This window comes from Felis catus, chromosome B1 (genome assembly GCF_018350175.1).
Source record: "Felis catus isolate Fca126 chromosome B1, F.catus_Fca126_mat1.0, whole genome shotgun sequence".
Classification (NCBI taxonomy): domain Eukaryota; kingdom Metazoa; phylum Chordata; class Mammalia; order Carnivora; family Felidae; genus Felis; species Felis catus.
In genome coordinates, this window is record NC_058371.1 from 169,343,838 (window position 1) to 169,367,548 (window position 23,711).

The following is a 23,711-nucleotide window of genomic DNA, read 5'->3' on the forward strand; positions in this document are numbered from 1 at the left end:
CTGCTCAATAAACAATATTAGCTATCTTTCACCATTAGCGTCATCATTGCAGGGGCTGAAGGCATGACTATTATTTCTCTGGGTATGAAGGCACCAAGTACTCAATGTTCAATGTGTTTTATAAAATAAAAAAAGAAGGTGGGTACAATTTTGTAGCAAGATTTGCATATGAATAGTTGAATTAATAATAACTTCTGGGACTCAACATACTTAACACTGTTTTACATACTTTACATATTTTAATTCATCTAATCTTATTTAATTCTCACAATAACTCTACTTTCACCCCCACTTTACAGATGAGGAAACTGAGCTAAGAGAGGTTACGTACAGGACGAAAAGTTCCAAAGCTAGAAGGTGGTAGAGTCAGATTTATTTACAGATAATCTGCCTCAGAGTCTATGTGCTTAATCATTATGCTACACTGCTTCTCACAGTTAAAAATAGACTTAGATGTTTAAGGCAGAAGTTTCATTCAGTTGTCTAGAAAATACACTTACATGGAATATCCCATTCTCTGAGGGATCAGGAAAACAATTGCTACCTGATCTATAAGCATTTCCTCTGTGTGCATTAAATGTACCCAACTGATTCCATGGGCAAGCTGGAAGCCTGAGAAGTGGGATGGCTCTTCCCTCTAAAATGGCAGAAAGAATCAGAGGCAGGAAGAGCTAGGGAGAAATGTACAGTGGGAAAATTCATTGAGCTCTCCAGCTGCTAATTTTCTCAGTGCAAGGGCATTCCAGGATAACACAACAAACTATTACCCTCTGGCAGCAACAGTATCTCTGCTGTGTCTGAGTCAGAAGCTCAGACAGTTGCACGTACTGAGGAAATAAGAGAACAGAGCTCAAGGGGAACAGGCTGATTGCTCCAAGATGCACTGTCTATGCCTGAGCAAGGTGCCTAGATGCCTGTGTCTCGGTGGAAGGAGGCAGGTTCCTGGACCTTGCTTGGTAGATTTTACTGGGTGTTCGTCGGGGCTTTCAAACTTCTCAGGGTTCTAGACAAGACAGATCAGACTCTAAAGCTGCAACAAAACCAGGCAGTCTTTTGGGCAGAAAGCTGCAAGGCAGATCAATTTTATCCTTAACTCGTTCAATCTCTGGCTTTTGAATGCCTGCCAAATCCTTGAGGCTTCTTCAAGGTAACCAATCCAAATAATTCACTCATTGTTTCAACGCTCTCAACTGTCAGTAGTTCCAAGACACCCTGTGTTGTGATAAGAAAAAACAAAAGCAAAAACAAAAGTCTCCCTATTTATTTCCCAATGCCAGAAAACAATCTAAAATGAAATTGAGAGAATGTGAGATTAGCTTTTCCTCTTCCTATTTAGAATGAAATATTCATTGGAGCAGGTTTTTGGCAGAATGGAAATTTCAGTAAGCATGCAACTCTTTTGATTACCTCTCATTGAAAGTGGTATCTCATTTCTCACACGCACATTCCCTGAACATGTTATCTCACGTGTTATAGAAACAGACATTGAAATACCCATGTTTTACCCTATAAATTTCCCACTAACCTGTAAAGAAAAACCAGAAGCAACAAGATATCTTACAGGTCAGAGTAAAATCTTCCCTTTCACCATGACTGTTCATTATGCTGAGTTTTTCTATAATGAGAACATTTCCTCTAGCTTTATATTTAATTTGTCTACAAAGAGTTGCTAAATGAGAAGGAATTCTGAGCTTTTACTAGATGTGTAATAATATTAACATATTAATTTTTCGGTGTGATTGTAGTACTTTTTAAGTTCGGTGAGTTTGATCTCATGTAGGAACTAAGCTTCCCACATAACAGAAGAGGAGGGGTACATAAGGTCTACAGAACAAATTGGCTCAGTGTCTTTTGTAAGAAAGGTGTTCAGAAAACTACTCAGCAGGGAAAGCTTTCGGAAATGTCACAGAGTGAGAAAAGTACATCAAATATCCTTTTATTTTCCATCATATACTCCCTTTCAAAAAACTCCCAAATGTTCCTGTCATTTTTTACAGTTGTGTCTTGGGAATTGAAGAGATGGGGGGAGTGATGGCAATTGTGGGCTCTCCCTCCCACCCCTCAGTACTCCACTGAGACCGTGTGAACAGACCCAGGGCAGAGATGTAAGGGGTGGGTACCAGTGGCACAGCGGAGAATGGACAAGCAAAGAGCATATCTGGGAAATGAAAAAGAAACAAAACTTCCTTTCCAAATATGGAGAGTAGAATTAAACTGTACAATGTATTAAAAAATGTTTTAGGGGTGCCTGGGTGGCGCAGTCGGTTGAGCGTCTGACTTCAGCCAGGTCACGATCTCACGGTCCGTGAGTTCGAGCCCCGTGTCGGGCTCTGGGCTGATGGCTCAGAGCCTGGAGCCTGCTTCCGATTCTGTGTCTCCCTCTCTCTCTGCCCCTCCCCCGTTCATGCTCTGTCTCTCTCTGTCTCAAAAATAAATAAAACATTAAAAAAAATTTTTTTTTAAATAAAAAAATAAAAAAAATATTTTAAAACTGTAAAACCGGTCTCCTGCACAGATACTGCTAATTACAAGAGGACAAATACTAACAGCCTGGTAGTTACAACCTTAACCAGGTGATCAAGGTTAACATCGATAGTACTGAAGCGTCTACATCGTGTGCCTCCTGATAGGGTGCACTGAGAAGAACACAGCCTCACTTCCTCAGTAATCCTGCCCAAACCACAAGGAGATAATCAAACAAACCCAGACTGAAAGAGATAGTACAGAACAACTGTCCTGCACTCTCCAGAAGTGTCAAGGTGATGAAATACAAAGAAAGACTGAAGAACTGGTCCAGATTACAGAAGACAAAAGGAACATGACAACTGAATGCAACACACTTTCTGGAGAACATTGTTGGAACAGATGTCAAAATCTGAGTAAGGTCTGGGGATTAGAGACAAGTATCATTTTAACATTAAATTCCTGATTTTAATCATTGTGTTGTGGCTATGTAAAAGAATGCACTTACTTGAGGAAACCACACATTGAATTACTTAGGAGTAAGGGGTATCATGTCAGGAAATTACTCTCAAACTTTTCAGAAAAACAACAGAGAAGGATAAAGCAAAAATAGTAAAATATTCTTTGTTACATTTAGCAACTTTCTGTAAATCTGAAACATGTCAAAATTCTGTTGAAAATTTGTAACATAAAACATTAAGATAAATATGCTTCCATAGTCTAATGGGAAAGGAAAAAAGGTAGCTGAATCCATTCACAGAGAATCTCTTTGAAGGAATACTGTAGTTTTTAGAGTTGCTTACCTGTCTCACCACCCCTTCTTCCTTTCTCCCCCAAATGCTTTTTTTTTTTAATGTTTATTTATTTTTGAAAGAGAGAGACAGAGCACAAGTGGGTGAGGGACAGAGAGAGAGGAAGACACAGAATCCGAAGCAGGCTCCAGGCTCTGAGCTGTCAGCACAGAGCCTGATGCAGGGCTCAAATTCACAAACCGTGAGATCATGACCTGAGCCAAAGTCGGACACTTAACCGACTGAGCCGCCCAGGCGCCCCTCTCCCCCAAATGTTTAAACCTTCAGTGCTAACTTCCATTTCTACTTAAGAAAATCCCCATTCTCCTGAAACCAGTGGAATACAGTGGACCCGATAGCCTACTTTCCAAATACTGAATAACTCAGTCTAGAATGAAATAAACAGGACTGTAGATGGATGAATAGTGGTACTTTAAGGACCTGCCTGATAGGACATCCTTCCATCGGTGTGAGACAACAACATGCCTCCTCATTCTCCATGATCAATTAAAAAATAAAAATTATACTGAACTTGTACACCTCTCTTTTTCTACCACACACACCCCCTAAGAGTGATTTTCTGAGACCATACAGAATAGGTTCATACTAAAGAAGAGAGAGTTCCCTAAACATTGAGTAATCTTCACGCAGTCCCTCTTTCAGTAAGAAGACAGCACTTGTCATTATAAATGTACATTCCAACTTCTACTCTCATATTCAGCCTCCACTTTCTAAAACACAAGGAAGAGCCTATTGGTGAGGAAGAAAAATCCATCATTTCAAACAACAGTTATCTGTCCTTGCTTTCCAAATTATAGCTACCAGAAGACCCAGAAGAAACTCTGGAATTACAGATTTTCTATACCTTAGTCTGGATAAATACTCCAGGTTGTGTGTTCTCATAGGGGTCAGTAGGAGAGCATATCACCAACTGCAGGGATTTGTAGGGGGAGTAGATATGGACTGAGGGTTTGGAACTGCCAATCTCCAACTTACCTCAAGGATCTTTCTTCGATGTTTCCTCTTCTACGAATCCATTCCTCATCCTAACATCTACTCTCTATTCTCCTCTCGTGACACCTCTCCATTTCTCCTTTTGTTCCCATTCCAATTGCCACCACCCTAGTTCAGGGTCCCTTGACTATAAGCTTAGACCTTAAAACTAAAAGGAGCCAATTATTAAAAGTCTTGGAAGATAAATAAAACTCAATCCAATGTCATGAAAAGAACTGTACATATTAGTACTAGCAGGAAAAAATTTGAAAATAATTTGAAGTAAAATAATACAGTAAGAGATTAGCGGAAGCCAATCAAATGGATCAAATATAACTTCTGTATGTGAGGAGAAATGTGAGGTAATGGGGACTTGAATCTTGAGGACTGAGGCCCATCGACAGCCAAAGATACAAAACAAATTTCAAGGCTATCCGTAGTTCCAGAGCTCAGATGTCTCAGTTGATATCTCTGGTTAATATTCAGCCTCAGCTAATTTAAAATGTAACCTCCAGAAGTACTTGGAATGCTAACCGTAAAATTGTTTGGATGGCATAGTTGTTTCCAAGAGAATTAGTAGCTTTAAACTTGGAGAACTAAGTCTATATATGACTAAGTACATCAAACCTATAAGTACTAATATCTTTTAGTAAAGTTTAGAAATAATAATCCAGAGAATTGGACCTACTACAAAAATATGTCATGTTATGATTCCAAATTAAATTGATGGGACAGGAAAATTGATTTATACCAAAGATTTTATGCTGAAATCCATCAGTTATTTGAAAATTTGAGAAAGCCTAAGACTTATTTTCATAAGTTAAATTTATCTTATTATAATGGTTACTTAAACACTTGAAAGCCTACAGATGACTGAAGGACTTAAAAAGAAAACAAAATTCAACTTCATAAGTGTAGTTTAAAATGCTTAAAGTCATTTTAGTTTATGAATGGAATCAAACATTAATCAACCATGTCCTCAAAAGTAATTCTTAAAATCTGCTAGATTTTTAAATAGAATAAAATGATCAAGTTGAAGTTTATTTTTTTAAGTTTATCTATTTTGAGAGGGAAGGAGAGAGAGAGAGAGAGAGAGAGCAAGGGAGGGGCCAAAAGAGAGGGAGACAGAGAGTCCCAAGCTGACTCCACACTGTCAGCACAGAGCCGGACGTGGGGCTCAAACCCACAAACCGTAGATCATGACATGAGCTGAAATCAAGAGTAGGATGCTTAACCGACTGAGCCACCAAGTGCCCCGATCAAGTTGAATTTTAAAGCTTAAAAAAGAACTCTATTTTTTAACATATGTATTTAGTACATTAAATACTAATTTTTTTTTTTAATTTTTTTTTCAACGTTTATTTATTTTTGGGACAGAGAGAGACAGAGCATGAACGGGGGAGGGGCAGAGAGAGAGGGAGACACAGAATCGGAAACAGGCTCCAGGCTCTGAGCCATCAGCCCAGAGCCTGACGCGGGGCTTGAACTCATGGACCGCGAGATCGTGACCTGGCTGAAGTCGGACGCTTAACCAACTGCGCCACCCAGGCGCCCCTAAATACTAATTTTTAGAAAATAAAGTTTGCTTCAGATAGTCCTTTCAGGATCCAAAAGCCATTGTCAAGAACACAGAAAACCCCCATGGACAACAGGGCCCCAATAGCTTCCTAGCAAGGTCTGGGCCTTTTCCCACAAAGTACAATCTGTGTACAGCTGACAGACTTATGTTCCCCAAATGCCATTATATATTGTCTGTCTTCACACCTCGAATTCTCTGATCTTTCTGTTTTCTGATGTGAACAGAAGGGGGGAAAAGCTGAAATAGAAGATCTTTCTGTGTTTCTACATCATCCATTGCCCATCTCTTTTTCATCTCTAAGATTCTATTTGTTTTTAACCAGGAAGTCACCTTAACAACTAAGTTACTACCTCATTAAATTAATTTCCCTCTCTATTTTCAACTGTCCTCAATTCAATATTATTTTCAATTAGCATTTAATAAATTTGGGGCTAAGCCTCAGCAGTTACAAACCTGTTTAATCAAGCCTGTTTCTAAAAAGAAGCAAAATCTTTTTTTTCTTATACATATTTAAAACACTATTTGACCAAAACATAGTTCCACTACAATGTCCATGAAGAACTCCAAAATTTTAACAATGCAACCTTGAGAATGATTTCTGAGATTTAACTGAAAGTATAGCAGAGAATGTAGGTTGCCTACTCTCAAATCCACTCTCTTCTTCCTCAGAACCCCATGTTTTATCCAGGTACATTGCCAGATGAATAAAAAACTAAATTTACCAGCCTCCTTTTCAGCTGTGGCCATGTGACTGAGTTCTAGCCAGTAAGATACGAGCATAACTTTTAGGTAAGATTTCAGTAACAGATGCTTAAAGCATGCTGGGATCCCTTTTTATCCATATTCCTTTCCCCATCTTCAATGTGGATGTTCTGGCTGGCACAACAGAAGCCAGACAGGACCCAGAGGTGACCTTGAGGATGGAAACCACTTGTAAACATGGCAGAGCAGAAAGGGGAGACCCTGGACCTCTGATGACAGTATAGAGCCTATCTTCAGACTTCTTTCATATGACAAAGAAATAAACTTCAACTTTGTATAAACCACTGTTATTTTGGGGTTTTCATAATATTATGGGCAACTGAATCTTATTCTAAGTGACATATACAGGCTTATTTTTTAACATCTTTTTAAAAAAAATTTAATGTTTATTTATTTTAGGGAGGTGAGGGGCAGAGAGAGAGAGAGAAAGGGAGACACAGAATCTGAAGCAGGCTCCAGGCTCTGAGCTGTCAGCACAGAGCCCGATGCAGGGCTCAAACCCACGAACCGTGAGATCATGACCTGAGCTGAAGTCCGGTGCTTAACCGACTGAGCCACCCAGACACCCCTGGCATCTTAATAAATACTACTAATGAGTATTCCTCCAACAAGTCCCTGAAAATCAATAAATAGAATCCTGCATTAAAATTATATATCCAACATTTGTGCTATTTGTCATACAAGTGATAAATTAAGTAAACTTGTGTCATTTGACTATACAAAAAAAGGCGGCGTTAGGAATATGCCTCTAATACCTAAAATCATTTAATTTTCTGTCACTCAGAGTAGAAAGAGATGTTGGGTTAATTAAATGGTAATAATTTATTAACTAACAAATTTATTAACTAAAATTTGTCTACTACATTGTAATAAATTACCTCATGTATTTCTCACAATATTCCTATAAAATCGACATTATAATTATTTTCCATTTTACAGATGAGGAACTGAGGCAGAGAGAAATTAGGTAACCTGGTAAGAGATAGAATGTGAATATGAATCTAGCTGTTTGATTGCAAAGCCTCCATGTAAGCCACTAGGCAAATCTGAAGTTCAGAAAGGTTTTTAATGGCATTCCCCAAATCAAGCCACTAGAAAGGGCCAGAACTGAGATGCAAACCAGGTCTTTTGAGTCCAGTGAGTTTCATTACATCAGTGTTGATACCAATGAGGTTTTTAGATTAATCATACATTTTCTCTGGGCTACTGAAATGTATAGTAGCTTTAAAAGATAAATGAAACACTTCCATTAATTAAGCATATGCTCAAATATAACATACGTAACGTTTCAAAGCAAGTAGCAAAGGCAATCTCCCCTCTTTGAATGTCATAAATTGATTCAATAGGAAATCGACTCAACATCTAAAAAGTTCAAATACAGCCATTATCTATGTCTATAGTTATATCTATACTATACAGAGAAAATTATATTTTTCAGATTAACATGTCCTTTATTCTCCATAGTCCCATAAGTATTACTAAAAATTCCTCATGTTATGTTCAAGTTCAATTTTTTCAAAAACCACCTATTCCATGTGTGTGGGTAGCTCAGTGAGTTAAGCATCTGACTCTTGATTCCAGCTCAGGTCATGACCTCGGGATTTGTGAATTCAAGCCCACATCAGGCTCCACACTGTGAGCGTGGAGCCTGCTTGGGATTCTCTCCCCCTCTCTCTTCTCCTTCCCCACTCATGTTCTCTCAATCTCTGGCTCTCCCTCCCTTTCAAATAAACTTAAGAAAATAAATAAAATAAATAAAAATAAAAATCACCTTTTTCTCTGCTAATTGAACAGATCTTTGTCATTTCCAACTTGGAGTCTCTGCTTCTAATTCATGCTCCTCATTCTGTTATCACAAGGATCTTTTTAAAGCCCAATTTTATTCTGTGTCCAGACCCCACACTGCCTCTCATTTCATTCTGTGCATACAGTCCATCACCTTTGCTGGTTTGCATGGTCCTCCCTAATTTGGTTCCTGTGCATTTATTCAAATTTATCTCTCAGTATTTCCCAAACTACGGGTTTCCCTTTGCCTCCTGCACTTTGTAGATCAAGAACAAGTCAGAAGCCAACAGGAGCCGGAAGGAGGTATAAGATGAAGCCAGTGGGCACTGGAAACTGAGGGGTGACGCAGGCCACAGATTGCAGCTGCCTCAGTTAGACAGCATACGACTTCTGAAAGCATGAGCATCAAGCGGGAGTCAGAATAGCATGGATGCAGGAATAGGAGGAAAGAGGTTCCAATTTAACAGGCTGAGGTCAGTTTTAAGAGTACAAACCAGGGGCGCCTGGGTGGCTCAGTCGGTTAAGCGTCCGACTTCAGCCAGGTCACGATCTCGCGGTCCGGGAGTTCGAGCCCCACGTCAGGCTCTGGGCTGATGGCTCAGAGCCTGGAGCCTGCTTCCGATTCTGTGTCTCCCTCTCTCTCTGCCCCTCCCCCGTTCCTGCTCTGTCTTCTCTGTCTCAAAAATAAATAAATGTTAAAAAAAAAATTTTAAAAAAAAAAGAGTACAAACCAAATGGGGAAAAAAAAATAGACAAGAGAAAACAGGCAGGGAAGAGGGGCCCACATTTAAAGTCTGGCATAGGGAAGCCCATCTATACAAAAGTCTGAGCGTCTGCTCTCCTACTTAGCACTTGCTCACTGTGTTCTCACCTCCAGTGTCTCTAGCTCCACAAACCTTGAACCTGCAGTGACTTCACTTCCTTTACATCCTTTCTTTATAGTGTTCCCCTACCTTCTTTTCTTTGGGGGATGACTAAAATGTAATCCTGGATTGATTCTCTTTCTCCATTTGGTAGATTTCCTTAGAGTTCAAAGTTGCCAAGAAACTACGGTGATAAATAATTCCTCTTTCCAGCAGATGTTGTTTCCGATTTTTTAGGGTCAGAGGGAGGAAAAAAACATTGTTATTTTCCAATAAATCTGCGAAACACTGCAGTGAATTATGAACCCGAGCAGAGGCTACATCATCCAAAAGGCCAAAACACAACTGGCAAATATTTCATAGTTGAAAGTTATGGCTTATTTCAGTTAATCAGGAAATCATTTTTTTAAGCCTGGCATTCTTTCTAAATTAAAAGTCATGGAGTTACAAAACTGTATTTATAATTATATTTATCTCATTTACTGTTATACTCAATTGTTCAAAAAAAGTTCTGAGCTTTTCATCTCTTTCAATAGTTTTTTCCTCAGTATTGTCATCTTTCCTCCCTGAAAGAGCACCTAATTGACATGGCAAGAAAAAAAAGAGATTTTCTTGGGTGTTTCTTTTTATTTCCAATATTGGCTTTCTGGGCAACATCAAGGAAATAGATTATAATAAAAGTTCTTGCTTTTAGTGGTTATCCTTTCCATATAAAAAATATCACACTTTTTTCAAGATAAAAGCCATCACATCCAGTAGAAACAAACTGTTAATATACCTTTTTTAGATCTATAACAAAGCCACGTATAAACAAATTTGAAGAGTTCTAGATACAATGTGAAAACCCAGAAATGCTTTGTAATACACTCAATATATACAGGTGTAGACTACATTTCCTTAGAGTATGATATATATTTATATTTGTTTACATAATTATTTGACTAATGTCATAAGTTCTAAAAGGGCCTGAAACTTATTTGTTTTAGCTGACTACTCAATCTCCAATACTCAGCTCAGTATCTAGAACATGGTAGGCACTCAATAAAGTGGAGAAAAAGCATCTCTAGTTATACATAACAACCACACCAAGGGGCAGAAGGAAACTTTTGAAATTAATAGATATGTTATCTTGAATGCAGTGACGGCTTCACGGGTGCATATATGTCCAACCTTGTCAAGTTCTACACTTTAAACATATGAAGCTTATGTCAATTATACCTCAATAAAGCTGCTTTTTTAAAATGTCAAAATCTATAACATGATATGCTAAATGTATTACCCATGAAGTTCATGGGGTATTTTACAATAACATTTTACAAAGGATCAGCATTACTAGAATGTAATGGGGTTGGGGGGAAGCATTAACAGTATTAATTTTCAATTCCTGGCTTTGATAGGAAAGAGACTTTTGAAGTAAAAATCTTACCATTTAATTAGTCTCTTACCAGTTTCAAATAAGAAGTATGAATTTAAGTTCTCAACAGGATTGTTTTTAATTAGTTCCTTACCAGTTTCAAATAAGAAATGTGAATTTAAGTTCTCAATAGGATTGTTTTCCCTTGAATGTTCATTTACTTTTTCAGTAAAATATTCAGAAAATTCTTTTCCTAAATAATTGTATGTGAACTTAATGCTATTTTAAATATAATGGATGATAGTTTTTAAATTTTTTTTTTTTAGTCTTTAAAATTTCTATTAAAAGTTATTTCTTATAATACCAAGCCACATTTTAAAACTCTAGTTTCATTTAAACATGAGTAGAGTATTTTCTATTATAGTGAAGAAAAAATCATTGTACTTTTTGTTGGGAATTCCCAGTATATGAAGAAGATAATAATGTTTAAAGACATTATAATAAAGACATTATAATTCTGAATTAAAAACTTGCCAAGGTGTTTGAAAAAAGAATGATGATACAGTCATGAGAAATGAATCACAGGCTTGAGAGAAAAGTATTGATCTTATCACTATGAGTAAGAGTAAGTGCCTGAATTATTCAATGACAACAGAGTTAGAGCTTTTAGTTGAAACTGGTTCGTTTTTAAAATTTCATCACTTAATTTTGACAAAAGCCAATATGGTATTCACAAGATTTTTTCATTATCAAGTACTTCACAATAAATATGCTCTAAATTATTTCATGTAAATGACTCTGACAAAGTAATATATTCCAGTATATATGTTTATGAAGGGCACAACCTCTTGTATCTTTAAATAGCATGCTACCCATTCTTCTACCTATTTCCAGTATCGAATCTTAAGGAACCAGATCAAACACAGTGCACACAATTTTAAGCTCATCCATTCATTCTACAAATATGTATTGATACTGTGCTATATGACAGACACAAACTGGAATGAGAGAAACGTAGCAAGACCTATTTCTCCTAAACAGGTAAGCAAATAAGAAAACTTCAGATAGAGATAAGTGCTATGAGAAAGACAGAATAAGGCAACGTGGTGGGGGCTGGCACTGGAGGGGAAGTGGGGAAATCTAAGCTGGGTGGGCTGGAATCATCTGACTCCAATGACTGAATGAGGAAGCAGAAGGAGAGGAGTCTGAGAGGCAGGTAAGGAGAAAATCATAAAGGGTCTGAGTTTCATTCCAAGTGTTCTGGCAAGCCACTGAAGAGTCTTAAGAAATAACATAAACTGATTTGTGCTTTAAAATAATAACCATGGCTTCTAGAAGATGAATGCGTGACAAAAATAAAAGCAGACAGATGAGTAAGGAGGCTTTTACAGGTGAGAGATCATGTGACTTGTACAAGAGTGGCAAAGATGAAGAGAAGTGGGTAGAATTAAGATATATTTTAGAAACAGAGCCTAAAGAATGTGCTGGTTTGTTGGAGGGGTATGCATGTTAAGGGATGGTGACACAAAGAGAGCAATCAAGATGGGAAGACTTTGGGAACGTGCCTTACAAATCTAATAATATATTATCTTAACCTTATACTATCTGTTGAATCAATATAATAGCAACTATATACCAAAGGTAACAAGCATCTTTCCTTGAAATAACCAGGCAGATTTGCAATCTGATAGAATTTTGTCATAACTCAATTTTAAACTAAAAGATAATTGTAATTATCTACAATTTAAGATTAATTTACCCAATTATTTTATGCACCTGCAAAAGAATACAGAATTTGGTGGCCAGCACTATTCAGTGTCTGTATTTTATAGGAGTGTGGAAATCAACTTTCCACACCTCAGTCCTAATCAGATGCAGGGTTCTCAGGCATGTCTCTACCTTTGGGCCACAAGTTCACAAAACACATCAGGCTTTATTGTAAATCAGTATATTAGTGAGCACCTATATGACTATGAGTTCCTCCCAAAGGAGACCAAATTCTTAACCCTTGGTGGCCCCAAACAACAAAAGACCCAGGCAATATCAGGTAAGTGAAAACCCACTAAGGTAGGAATATCCTCTGACATCTCTTTTTGACTTTCTGGCCTTGATAATTTTTGGCTGACAACTTTGGAGATATTTTTTTAACATCTTTATTAAGTTATCATTCATATAACATAACAATTCATCCATTTAAGGTGTACAGATTCCCGAGGAGAAGCTTTGTTGTAGTCAAATTGATCTCTCTGTTCCTCCCAAGGATATATGCTTTTCTATCATTCCAGTTACCTTAAACATTCACTAAACAATCATTATTGAGTATTTACTGTATGCCAAGCATCCCTACCTGAAATGATGTCTCCTTTCCACTTCTACATCCTTAACTCTGACTCTAAGACCTAGTTCAATCATGTTGATCACCTCAGCTCTTGGACTCTCTCCTTCTCTCGATGTCTATAGTCTATTGGACTTTAAGTGTCAGCCATCTTGTCATATTGCTGGTTAGCTTTCACATGTGCATTATGTGTCTTTGTCACCTAGCACTCTGGCTTGGTGCCTCACACATTTTATGCATTCGATACATATCTTGTGGAGGATGATAAAACCTGGTCCTTAGAGAAGCTGTCCTTGAATAACCCTGTCCCTCCTAAATCCACCAGTAGCGTGGTCATAGAACCTGAAAGTTTTAAAATGATCTTGCTGACATCTGAATTGTACTACAGGTTCTGTGACAAGGTCATGTTGCCAGAATCAGAGTTCCCTGCCAGAGGCTGGCACGTTGTACTTCACACAACAATGGAAGGTGAGAATATCTGAGAGGGCTTTGAAATCAAGCAGATGCAGGGGCGCCTGGGTGGCTCAGTCGGTTAAGCGTCCGACTTCGGCTCAGGTCATGATCTCGCAGTCCGTGAGTTCGAGCCCCGCGTTGGGCTCTGTGCTGACAGCTCAGAGCCTGGAGCCTGTTTCAGATTCTGTGTCTCCCTCTCTCTCACCCTCCCCCGTTCATGTTCTGTCTCTCTCTGTCTCAAAAATAAACGTTAAAAAAAAAATTGAAATCAAGCAGATGCAGATTAGTGCAATATTCTACTTCAGTCAGGTTTCTGCCCCAATACAAATGTGTGTGGTTTTCTAGCCATCAGGAATGAGTGGTTTTTCAGAAATGAGTTGATTGGCATACTATCACCATTATGGATAGTGATAGAATGATCTGGGAAAAGGACACACAGTAAGCTAGACTGTACCATGCAATGATCGTCTCTGTATGAAAAACAGTGGTCATTTCCTATATGAATCGCATATGTTGTCAACTTTCCTGATGGGTTGGTAATGGGACACACACACGCACAGAACCATATAAAATTGATTTCTCTAGAAAATACAGGTAATCTCTGAAACTCCCTTCAGTTAAGCAGAATTGAACTTCACTTGAGGGCTCGTTAGGAATTACAAAGGTGATTGCTCATAAATCAAAAACCATCATGCTGCTGTGCACTGATTTTGAATAAAAACTGGCTCTGGCTTTATATAAAACTATACCTAAAATGTTAATCATAAAAGCACAGCATTTTCTCTGGTTTCTGTTCACTAACTTTTAAAGCTGATGTTTTGTTTTGTTTTACTGTCTCCATGGTTGTACTTACCCTTTTAATTTGTTCCAGACTCATGTTCATGAAGCCAGAGGATACCTGCTTTATACAGGAAGTCCTGGACCTGGAAGAAATAAAAATGGCCAGTGATGACAGTCCTAACAAGACTGCTTATTTCTTACTTTTCGAAGACCATACTTGCAAATCATGACCATCACTAAAACACAATTATCTTGAGCCCTGCTCTACCCTTGCTGATGCTTCAGGAATACTGGAAATACATTTTCTTTGTTCTAATCCCAGCCTTTGAATCAGAGCCTAGGAGAGTGGGCTCTTCATAAATATGCATTGACCACATAACGGGGAGTATTAATGTAGGGCAGGGCTCTGATTAGCAAATGTTACCTGCAGGAGGCAAAGGAAATACCACAAATGGAGATAAGATGCTGTTAGTGGATTTCATTTTATCTTGAGGGTTGGGAATAATCACTTATCTCTCTGGTCAAACCTCCTCAGATCTCTCCCTTCAGGATCTGAAAACAACTCACATAAAAGGCCTCTCTTCCACGGGATACTGGAGGAAGAGCACAAGATGAAGGAAGAAGCAAATTGCTTTTAATTTATTCCTTTCTTGCCCTTTCAGCAGCTCACCAGAATCTGCATAAAACCTTACATCCTAACTTGAAGATAAAATCAGCAATAAAAGAATACGGTACTAGTTTCAAAAACTTGTTAGCATAGACCTTGCTATACAAAATAAAAAGTAATGAGGTTAGGATGACCACTAGGGTATGCAGCAAATTAAAATGTAGCATTTATGGATTTTATGCTAGGACACTTCCCCTTTTCAAGTAAAACTACTGCACTCAACTTCCTGCAGGTTTGACTCCACGCAAAAACCCAAAACAAAAAAGTCCTTTGTGAACCACCTAGCGCAATTGTTGAATTTACTGCAATTCCCGAGCGTCGTCGGACTGAGCGCACACACTGGCGGGACGCTACTGCCCACTCGCAAGCAGTCCGCCTGCAACCAAGCACCGTGGCCGTAGGAGCACTGGCGCGGGGGTGGGAAGCCCGGCCTCAGAGCCTGTTGCTCGCGGGCCGGGCTATGGGGCAAGTAAGGCTCAGGCAGTGAAGGTTGCCGGCCGCTCTGGGAGGCTAGAATTCCACCCAGGCGGCGAACTCGGGGGTCCCTTTCCATTGCCCGGACTGGCACTTAACCCTTGGCGTCCCAAGCCTTCTCGCCGCCTTCGCCGGTCCACTCGGACCCAACACCACTTTCTAGACCAAGGCCAACTCCATTGCTATTAAAAGCCACAGGGTAGTGGGGAGGAGATACACGGAGATACAGGGGCCAAAGCACACCTTCCTCTCTGGTCAAGACTTCGGCAGAGTCAGAACCGTGTGGAGCAAGGACGGGACGAGCCGAAGCTGCGAGACGGAGCGAGGGCGCCCGGGGGGGGTGAAGAGGAGGCTGGGAGCTGACCACCCTTCCCCCGCAGGAATGGTGCGGCCCGGGGCGGGGCGGGGCGGGGCGGAGGAGGTTCTCCCGGCTCTCTCCCCGCCCCTCTCCCGACTTCCCTGCCGGGCTGCCACGGGAGCGAGTGAGCGCGCGCCTCGGCGACCCCTCCCCCGGCGTCGGCACCCGAGCTCCTCCCCTCGCCGAGCCGCCCCCTCGGCGGCTGCCGGGAGAGCTCGCTAGCGCCGCAGACGCCACCACCTTCGTAGTCTCTTCCTCCAGCTCCGGCGTGCGGGGGCCGTCCGGCGGCGGTGCTGCTCTGGGTGGGCAGCGGGGCCCGCGCGGCGCTGAGCACTCGGCGCCGCGCAGCCAGGTCTCCCGCCCGCGCGGCGCCGTGACAGGTGCAGAGTCCCAGCTGAGGATCCACCTGCGGCGGGCGCAGCGATGCCCACCATGCGGAGGACCGTGTCGGAAATCCGCTCCCGCGCGGAGGGTGAGCGGCCGCCGCAGCGCGGGGCTGTGCGCGCAGCGCGCACGGGGGTGGCTCAGGGCCAGCTTGGGGTCGGGCCGTGTGTGTGTTAGGGAAAAGATGCCCCCGTCCCACCTCTTCCCCTAGGTAAGTCTGGCTGTCGTGCCTGCCCTGGCAGATCCTTCTCCCAGCGCCGCCTGCAGTGCATTCGCAGACCCCTTCCCGGCTCTAGAGCCCTGAAATTGGTGTCCTCGGCGGGAGCCCCAGGGCTTGCTTTACACCGCAGCGTGACAATTCGGTTCCTGTCACCGAGGGCTCTCGTCCTGCCCACCGCCCTCCCCGCTAGCGCACCAGCCACCCTGTCTCCACTTGGCTTCTTCACCCTATTGAACAGACCCCAGCCCGCCGCCCCCGCCTCTGGCACCCACCTTTTTGCAGCTCCCTCCCCGCGGCTCCCCAAGGAGCGGGGTGCGTTTTCCAGATTCAGGATCCTTTGATCCACAGCCCCTTGCCTCTGACAGCGTGAGGAGCCTTAATTGCGGCTGGGTGCCCAGCGGGTTCTGTGCATTACGGTCTGCAATTCTCCCTCCTGCAGTGGAGTCCACCCAGCTTCCGTCTGCGATCTCATTTTTGTTTTTCCTTTTCCTTGATGTCCTCACTTTGGCCAGCTAAGCTGACTTTTTAGCTAGGTGGAAGCCGTTTTCTTTGCTCCACCCAGGGCCAGCTGTTGAATGGCTACACCTGTCAGCAGTGAGCAACAGATGCCCAAGGGTATAGCAAGTAAGCTTTTGGAGGGCTGAGACACCCTCTTCATTTTATCTCAGGAGCCCTCAGCATTCTTCCTGGCAAGTGACAGTCACTCGGTAAACATTTCTTGATTTTGCTTATGGCAAAGCCAAGGTTGTACATATCTCGAGTTTTGTTTTGTTTTTCTCTCCCATAAACCAGGACTTGAATTTGCAAAGGGTGGAATAACATGGTTTTGAGAACTAGTCTATCTTGCCGTCATCACTGGTTCCCACCCTCCCCCCTCCACCCCCATCCCTTAATGTGAGGCAGGTGGTAAAGTGGTTTTAGAAAGGTCTAGCAGTTAGGAGACTAGGACTCCAGGGCTTGAGACAGGCCATTTTACTGTTTTTCCTCCTCAGAATCTTCATGTAAAAAAAAAAAAAAAAATGGGGACATCGAGTTGTAGTATCTGTGGTTTACTTCTTAGAGCGTTTAGGCAATACTAAATGAAACCGTTCTGAGTAGTGGCCACACAAGAGTCAAAGCTGACCTGTGTCCTACATAGGAATTTCGTACATACTTATTGTTATTTGTACTGTAATGGAAAAGTATGTAAGACATGACAATTTTGGATACAAGGTGAATAAATGGTAGTATCATTTCTTAAAAGTACACGGTAAAAAATTTATTCGTTCTTTTTCATCTTATACATCTGAGTGAAATGAATGAATATTTCTAATCATCTGAGTGAGCCATACAGGTAATGAAAATAGAGTGGTAATAATTGGGATTGTTTTTTCAAATAGCAGCAACTAATGAACCATGTATCGTGGGAAATCAGAAAAAGAGAAAAGACCAGAAAACAATGCAAAACCTGTGGCATGTGAGTGGGTGTTATTAATACCGAAATGCTACAGTATTGTTTTTTATTGTTATGTGTATTTTTCCAAGCATTTTCTCAACACTCCTGGAGGTAAGTGAAGGTGGTCTCATCCGATAGTTGAGGAAACCGTGGCCCACGTTGAGGTACTTGCCCAAGGTCAAGTAGCTCGTTCAGTGACACGTTTGGACTTAGAGCTCTGGGAAAATAAGGACTTTTTAATTTTATCTTTGTATTCCCTGTGCATCCCAGTGTCAGGGCCATAATGGAGCTTGGTGAATGACTCTTCCCTCGCATAGTGGTTGGTTTCAGTTTATTATGTGCTCAGTAGGTTGCTCAGGACTATGGTGAGGACAACATAAATAATGACTCTGTGGGCTGGAGATATGGCTCATTGCCCGCCCTGCCCACACTTTTCTTTCCTAAGGAATATTCTCCTTTGACAGCTCCTGCTGCCTAAAGGGCCTTGTTCTGAACTGCAAGGCCTTTGGCTCAGCCCATTGGACCAGGGAGGTCTCATGACTCAAGGACAGACAATCCTACAAGGTAGTGCAGACACTTGTAACCTTGTGGTTTGGCTCAAAAAGATTCTCTGTGGTGAGCATCTCTCTCATGGGAAGAGTTAAGCTTATAGCCAGAGGGTAAAAATTGAAACAGAAAGGGACAGAGGTGAATAGGCTAGTGGAGGAGAGAATGGCTGGCTCTAATAGGTCACATGAATGCTGCTGTCATGAGGAAGCAGGAACTATGGTAAACAGAGAAAAATAGGAGAGAGAATGGATTGGATGGAGAGAATGGGGCAGAGAGACAGATGCTGACAGGCGGTAGCCCAGCCTTGGAACTCCTCCCTCCCTGAGTTTTCTAGTCACTGTTCCCAAGCAGTGTTAGAATAAGCTCTTTTTTTCCCTCCAAGTGACTTAAATGGGTTTCTGTTCCCTGCAGCCAGATTGGCCAGGTGCACGGCTTTCCTGTGTACAAGTTATTTACATCCCAATTAGGGCTAGAGAACTTACAAGAAATAAGGAATAAATAGTCCACGAGGGGATGCTATTAATTGAACGTTGTGCTTTCTATGGCTGACATACATACCATTGGAGGTCAGGACATAGAACATGAGGCCGCCTACTGAGTGAATACTTCATTGAGGAATAATTTGAGATGAGTGCTTCCCAAACTTTAAGGAGCACATCAGTCATCTAGGGATCTTGTTAGGTATAGATTCCAAGTTGGTAGGTCTGGGATGGGGCTGCAGCTGTTGCATTTCTGACAAACTCCCAGATAATGCTGGATGGCACTGGCCTTCGGGTCTGTGTAGCAAGATTTCAAAGGATATTGCCTTTTTTTTTTTTTTTTTTCTTTCAGTAGTTGGGAGGGTGTTAAAGGTAGAGAGTAACCAATTGAAAAAATGGTGAAAGTCAACATAGCTTATTTGAGAGATATTAAGGAAATTAGCCAGGAGCAGGGGAAACTTGGAAGGAGCAGGATATAAATATGTATAGGTAAATTGCTGCTAGATTACAAGGTATTTCAAATACCAAGATGAGTCATTTGGATACAGAATCAAGTATTTGAAGGAGATCTTAGAGTTTGTCTAACCCATTTCTCCTTCAAGCATGAGTCCAGTGTATAATATATGTAACAGGGCCAGTTAGGCCCCAAATCATCATAGGGGAATGACATCCCCAAAAAAGTAAATGTCTTAGAAAGATGCATCTGGAAGCATGTTGGATGGTTTGGAGAGAATGGCAAGATAGACTCTTATCATTAAAAAAAAAAAAAATCTGGTAATGACAAAGGTCAGGATTAGTTTTGAAGTACAGCAGTGAGAATGGGAAGGGAGGAATCTGAGATATTGCTGAGTAAAACATTAACTCATTCAGCAGGTATCTGTTGAGCTCCTACAAGTTCTATTTCAGGTACTTGGGATACATTGGTGAACAGGATAGAAAAAAGCTCTGCCCTGGAGGTGCTTACATTTTAGTGAGTTAAGAGACCAGGAAAACACAATGAATTAGCAAATTCTAGAATTTGTTACGTAGTAAGTACTACAGGAAATATAACAGGAAGGCACGATGCATAAGGTTGGTGGATGGATTACAATTTTAAATAGGTTGATTAGGCTGGCCTTCACTGAAAAGATGCCATGGAGAAAGTGAAGGAATTAGCCTTGTGGAGATCTAGGGGAAGGAAGAGTGTTCTAGGTAGAGGGAATAGTCACAGCACAGGCCCCCAAGACAAGAGAGTCAGGAGTGTTAAAGGAACAGTGTGGGGGAGAATAGTAGGAAAGGAGGTCACAAAAGTCACATCATAGAACATAGCAATATAGATCGGGAGACAAATGGATTAAAATAAAAGGAAATTCTAAAGCAGGAATTTTGAATTCTAATGCTTGTAAGATCTCTAGTATCTCATTAAAGCCGCATTTTGGGGGTGTTACTCATGAAGATTTTCTTCATTAGATCTGCAGGACTGAGAATCTACATTCTTAATGAACGTCCCAGGGTGTTCTGGTATAAGTGAAACACATTTTGAGGACCTCTGCTTTAGTCTTGAATCTGATTGGGAAAATTATTAAAAGATAAGGAAATTGAGGAGAGTCAATACAATGAGAAGTAGTAATTGTGGGATATCCAAGGGGATGTGTTTTGAAGATACTTAGAATTGGAAGTTAGATGTGGGCAAAATCAAATGGGAATCTTGAGTTCAGAGGTAATAGGTAATCCCTGAGAGTAGATAAATTTTCCAGAAAGCAAAACAGGATGAAACAGAAGACTAAGAATTCTGAATTTCTTCATTTTTACCCCAGCTAAATCAAATGAGTCTCTAAATACAACATTAGGAATGTTAGAATCAGGGACTGAAATTGTGGTGGTTTATACAAAATTTTCTCTTGTAACACGAGAATGGAGGTAAGCAGTCCATAGCAGCTATGCTTGATACATAAAATTGGAAGGGACATTGTCTCCTTACACCTTTCTGCTTCACCATCTTCCATGAAGTCATAACATGGTTGCTGGGGTTCCAACCATCATGGAAAAGCTCCAGGTAGGAAAACACAGAAAGATGAAAGACCAAAGGGTTTTCCTGGAAGTACCACACAAAGACTCTTGTTTATTTTACTGTGGCTTCCATCTGCAAGGGAAGCTGGGAATGGAATTTTCTAGCTAGCCACATTACTCAGTGTTTTATTACTAAAGGAGAAAGAAAGAATGGCTATTGGGTACACAGCTAACAGGCACAGAGACCTTCAGGTGTTGAGATTGGCAAAGGCTCTTGCGTGAAATAAAGGAGTGTTCTGGAGCTCATAATTGATAAAATAATAAGCATTAAATTGTTCAAAACTAAGGAAATGTACACATACACACACACCTGTCCAATAGTTTGCATTTTCTTCTGCTGAATATTAGGCTAAAACGTAAGACATTCATTTGGTTGTGTAAAATATGTGCGAAGTGACCAATTTAGTTGTTTTAGGCATTGTTTTCCTAAACTAGTCTGTGTAAATGGCAACTTTAAAATGTTTGCAATTTTATAGCATATTGTGTTTTATTTACTTAAAAGATAGCAAAAGGAACATTCGAGTAGTTTCTGTAAGAATTGTTAAAGGGAAATTTGGGGGAGGTTTCATTTGTCCAGGTAAAAGATGACTAAGAATACCTGTTCCTTTAATAAGCATGTATTATGCGCCTGCTGTGTGCCAGCTAGTCAGGTGATGAGACAAAAAGGTGTGGTGAATGAATGAGATCCCAAAGGAAACCTGGAGATCGGTTTTAGATTTAGAACTGATACGGCATTGTGAGAGAGTGGGAATGTGAGTCCAGTGATACTTCACATAATCAGTATTTGAGAATCCCCAGTACATTTCATTTCGCTTAGTGCAATTCTAGAGATAGTAAGTGTGGCAGAACTAAAATTTTTAAGGTTTTCTAAAATATAGCATATCGTTCACATTTTCATCATGTCATTTCAAAAACAGTGAGAAGTGAATCATGTGCTACTTTACAACCATAGGAAAGTTTGTATGATGAGTATAGTTTTGAAGTTGGGTTTCTATGGTATGAACCCTATAGTATGGGTTTCTGTTCACAGAGTTTCATTAGAATGTAAATGTTGTAAAGGCAGCAGTCTCATTCTTCACTACTAGCTGGAGCCCGTACCTTTCAAAGCTATTATTCTCTGGATTGTAAATTCCCTAAACTAAAGGCGGGGATTTTTGTCTATTTTGTTTACCAATACATGGCTCCCACTGAGGACGTTGCCTGGAATGTAATAGAAGCTCAGATACTGTTGAATGAATAAATTAATCTTATGACTTAGAGGTAAGATGATCTAGAGATGCCTTACAACTAGACCTATTTGACACCCTCCTCCTGCGAGAGCAATTTAAAAACAAAACAAAACAAAAAACAAACAAAAACAACAGTGTGAACAGTGTGATCTGTTTACTGCTCTACACTGCACTTAGGGTAGTGGCCCTCCATGTTTGTCACATGAATGGATAACTCTGAACTTTGTTTTTAATGGAAAAGCCTAACATTGTTCTCTGGATCTTAGAAGTTTCACACTTGCTCATTGGAAAAAAATGCGCACTGTAAAAGGTGTCAGAAAGACAGTAAAAATCACCCCAAACTATGCCTTCCAAATATAACTACTGTTAACATTTTAACAGTATATATATATATATATATATATATATATATATATATATATATATATATATTTGCAACTACTTTCCAGTGGGAAACAGTGATAGTTTATATTCTCTGCCTAGAGCTGAGCCTAGAATTTAGTAGGGGCTCAATACTATTTGCTGAATACATAGATCATTAATTTCATGAAAGCTTAACATTTTTATGTTAGTGTATAATTACTAAGGGATTTTCTATGGCATTTAGGTCATTTCAGGTTTTTAAAAAGGATTCTTAAATAAGCATTTTTAGACATTTGTACACTTTTCTGATTATTTCTTTGTAAAAAGGCCCTAGGAAAGGGATTTCTGGATCAAAAGTATGCATCTTTTAAATGGCTATTGATACATATTTCAAAATTGCTGGAAAGATTGTATCAATTTATACATCTACTAAAAGTAACCAAGAGTGCATACTTCTCTATTCCTTCTCCAACATTGTATTGCCACCTTTCTCACCCTTATGAATATCCAATGCAAAAAATGAATCTCTAAGTTTACATTGCTTTCAGTTATTAGGTTGAATATATTTTGTCATAAAATGACATGGAATTTGTTTTGTATTGAAATTTAAGAGCTTCTCAAGGGCGCCTGGGTGGCGCAGTCGGTTAAGCGTCCGACTTCAGCCAGGTCACGATCTCGCGGTCCGTGAGTTCGAGCCCCGCGTCGGGCTCTGGGCTGATGGCTCAGAGCCTGGAGCCTGTTTCCGATTCTGTGTCTCCCTCTCTCTCTCTGCCCCTCCCCCATTCATGCTCTGTCTCTCTCTGTCCCAAAAATAAATAAACGTTGAAAAAAAAAAAAAAGAAATTTAAGAGCTTCTCATGTTAAAGATAGTAATTTTTCGCTGCTTATAGTTTGTTAACTTCTTTATAGTGTTTTCTAGTGTATGTTAATTTTCAGAAGCATTTTTTAAATTAAAAAAATCATTGTAGTTGGCATACGTTACATTAGTTTCAGATGTATAACCTAATGATTGAACTTCTCCCTGCATTATGCTCTGCTCACTGCCAAGTGTAGCCACCTTCTGTCACCTCACAGTACTGTTACAATACAATTGACTATAATCCCTATGCTGTACCTTTCATTCCTATGACTTTTTCATTCCATATCTGGAAGCCTGTACCTCCCACTCCCCTTCACCCATTTTGCCCATCCTTTCTACCCCCCTTGCCTCTGACAACCATCGGTTTGTTCTCTGTATCTGTGAGTCTGTTTCTGTTTTTTGTTTCTTTGTTCATTTATTTTATTTATGAAATTCCACACATAAGTGAAATCATGTAATTTGTCTTCCTCTGACCTTTTTCACTTAG

At 40.3% G+C, this 23,711-nt stretch overlaps 2 protein-coding genes across 6 annotated transcripts in view; one reads left to right on the forward strand and one right to left on the reverse strand.

Annotated features, from left to right (window-relative positions):
* The window catches only part of GRXCR1 (glutaredoxin and cysteine rich domain containing 1), a 311,667-nt gene extending 296,137 nt beyond the window's left edge, over window positions 1-15,530 (reverse strand). Inside the window, exons 1-2 of the mRNA XM_019829568.3 lie at window positions 15,107-15,530; window positions 14,232-14,301 (exon numbers count right to left, since the gene is read on the reverse strand). Coding sequence (XP_019685127.1) covers window positions 14,232-14,301; window positions 15,107-15,378 — 342 coding nt within the window. The 5' untranslated portion in view covers window positions 15,379-15,530. The remainder of the gene's footprint in view (window positions 1-14,231; window positions 14,302-15,106) is intronic.
* A 258-nt stretch (window positions 15,531-15,788) lies between these two features.
* The window catches only part of ATP8A1 (ATPase phospholipid transporting 8A1), a 233,177-nt gene continuing 225,254 nt past the window's right edge, over window positions 15,789-23,711 (forward strand). For 2 of the 5 annotated variants that reach the window (XM_045056433.1, XM_019829563.3), the window contains exon 1: window positions 15,790-16,129. Coding sequence is in view for 1 of the 5 variants with exons in the window: in XM_023253151.2 (XP_023108919.1) it covers window positions 16,081-16,129 (49 nt within the window). In the remaining 4 variants the exon portion in view is untranslated. Of the gene's footprint in view, window positions 16,130-23,711 lie in introns of all 5 variants that reach the window. The other 3 variants (XM_019829564.3, XM_023253151.2, XM_045056434.1) reach the window with 2 other exon arrangements.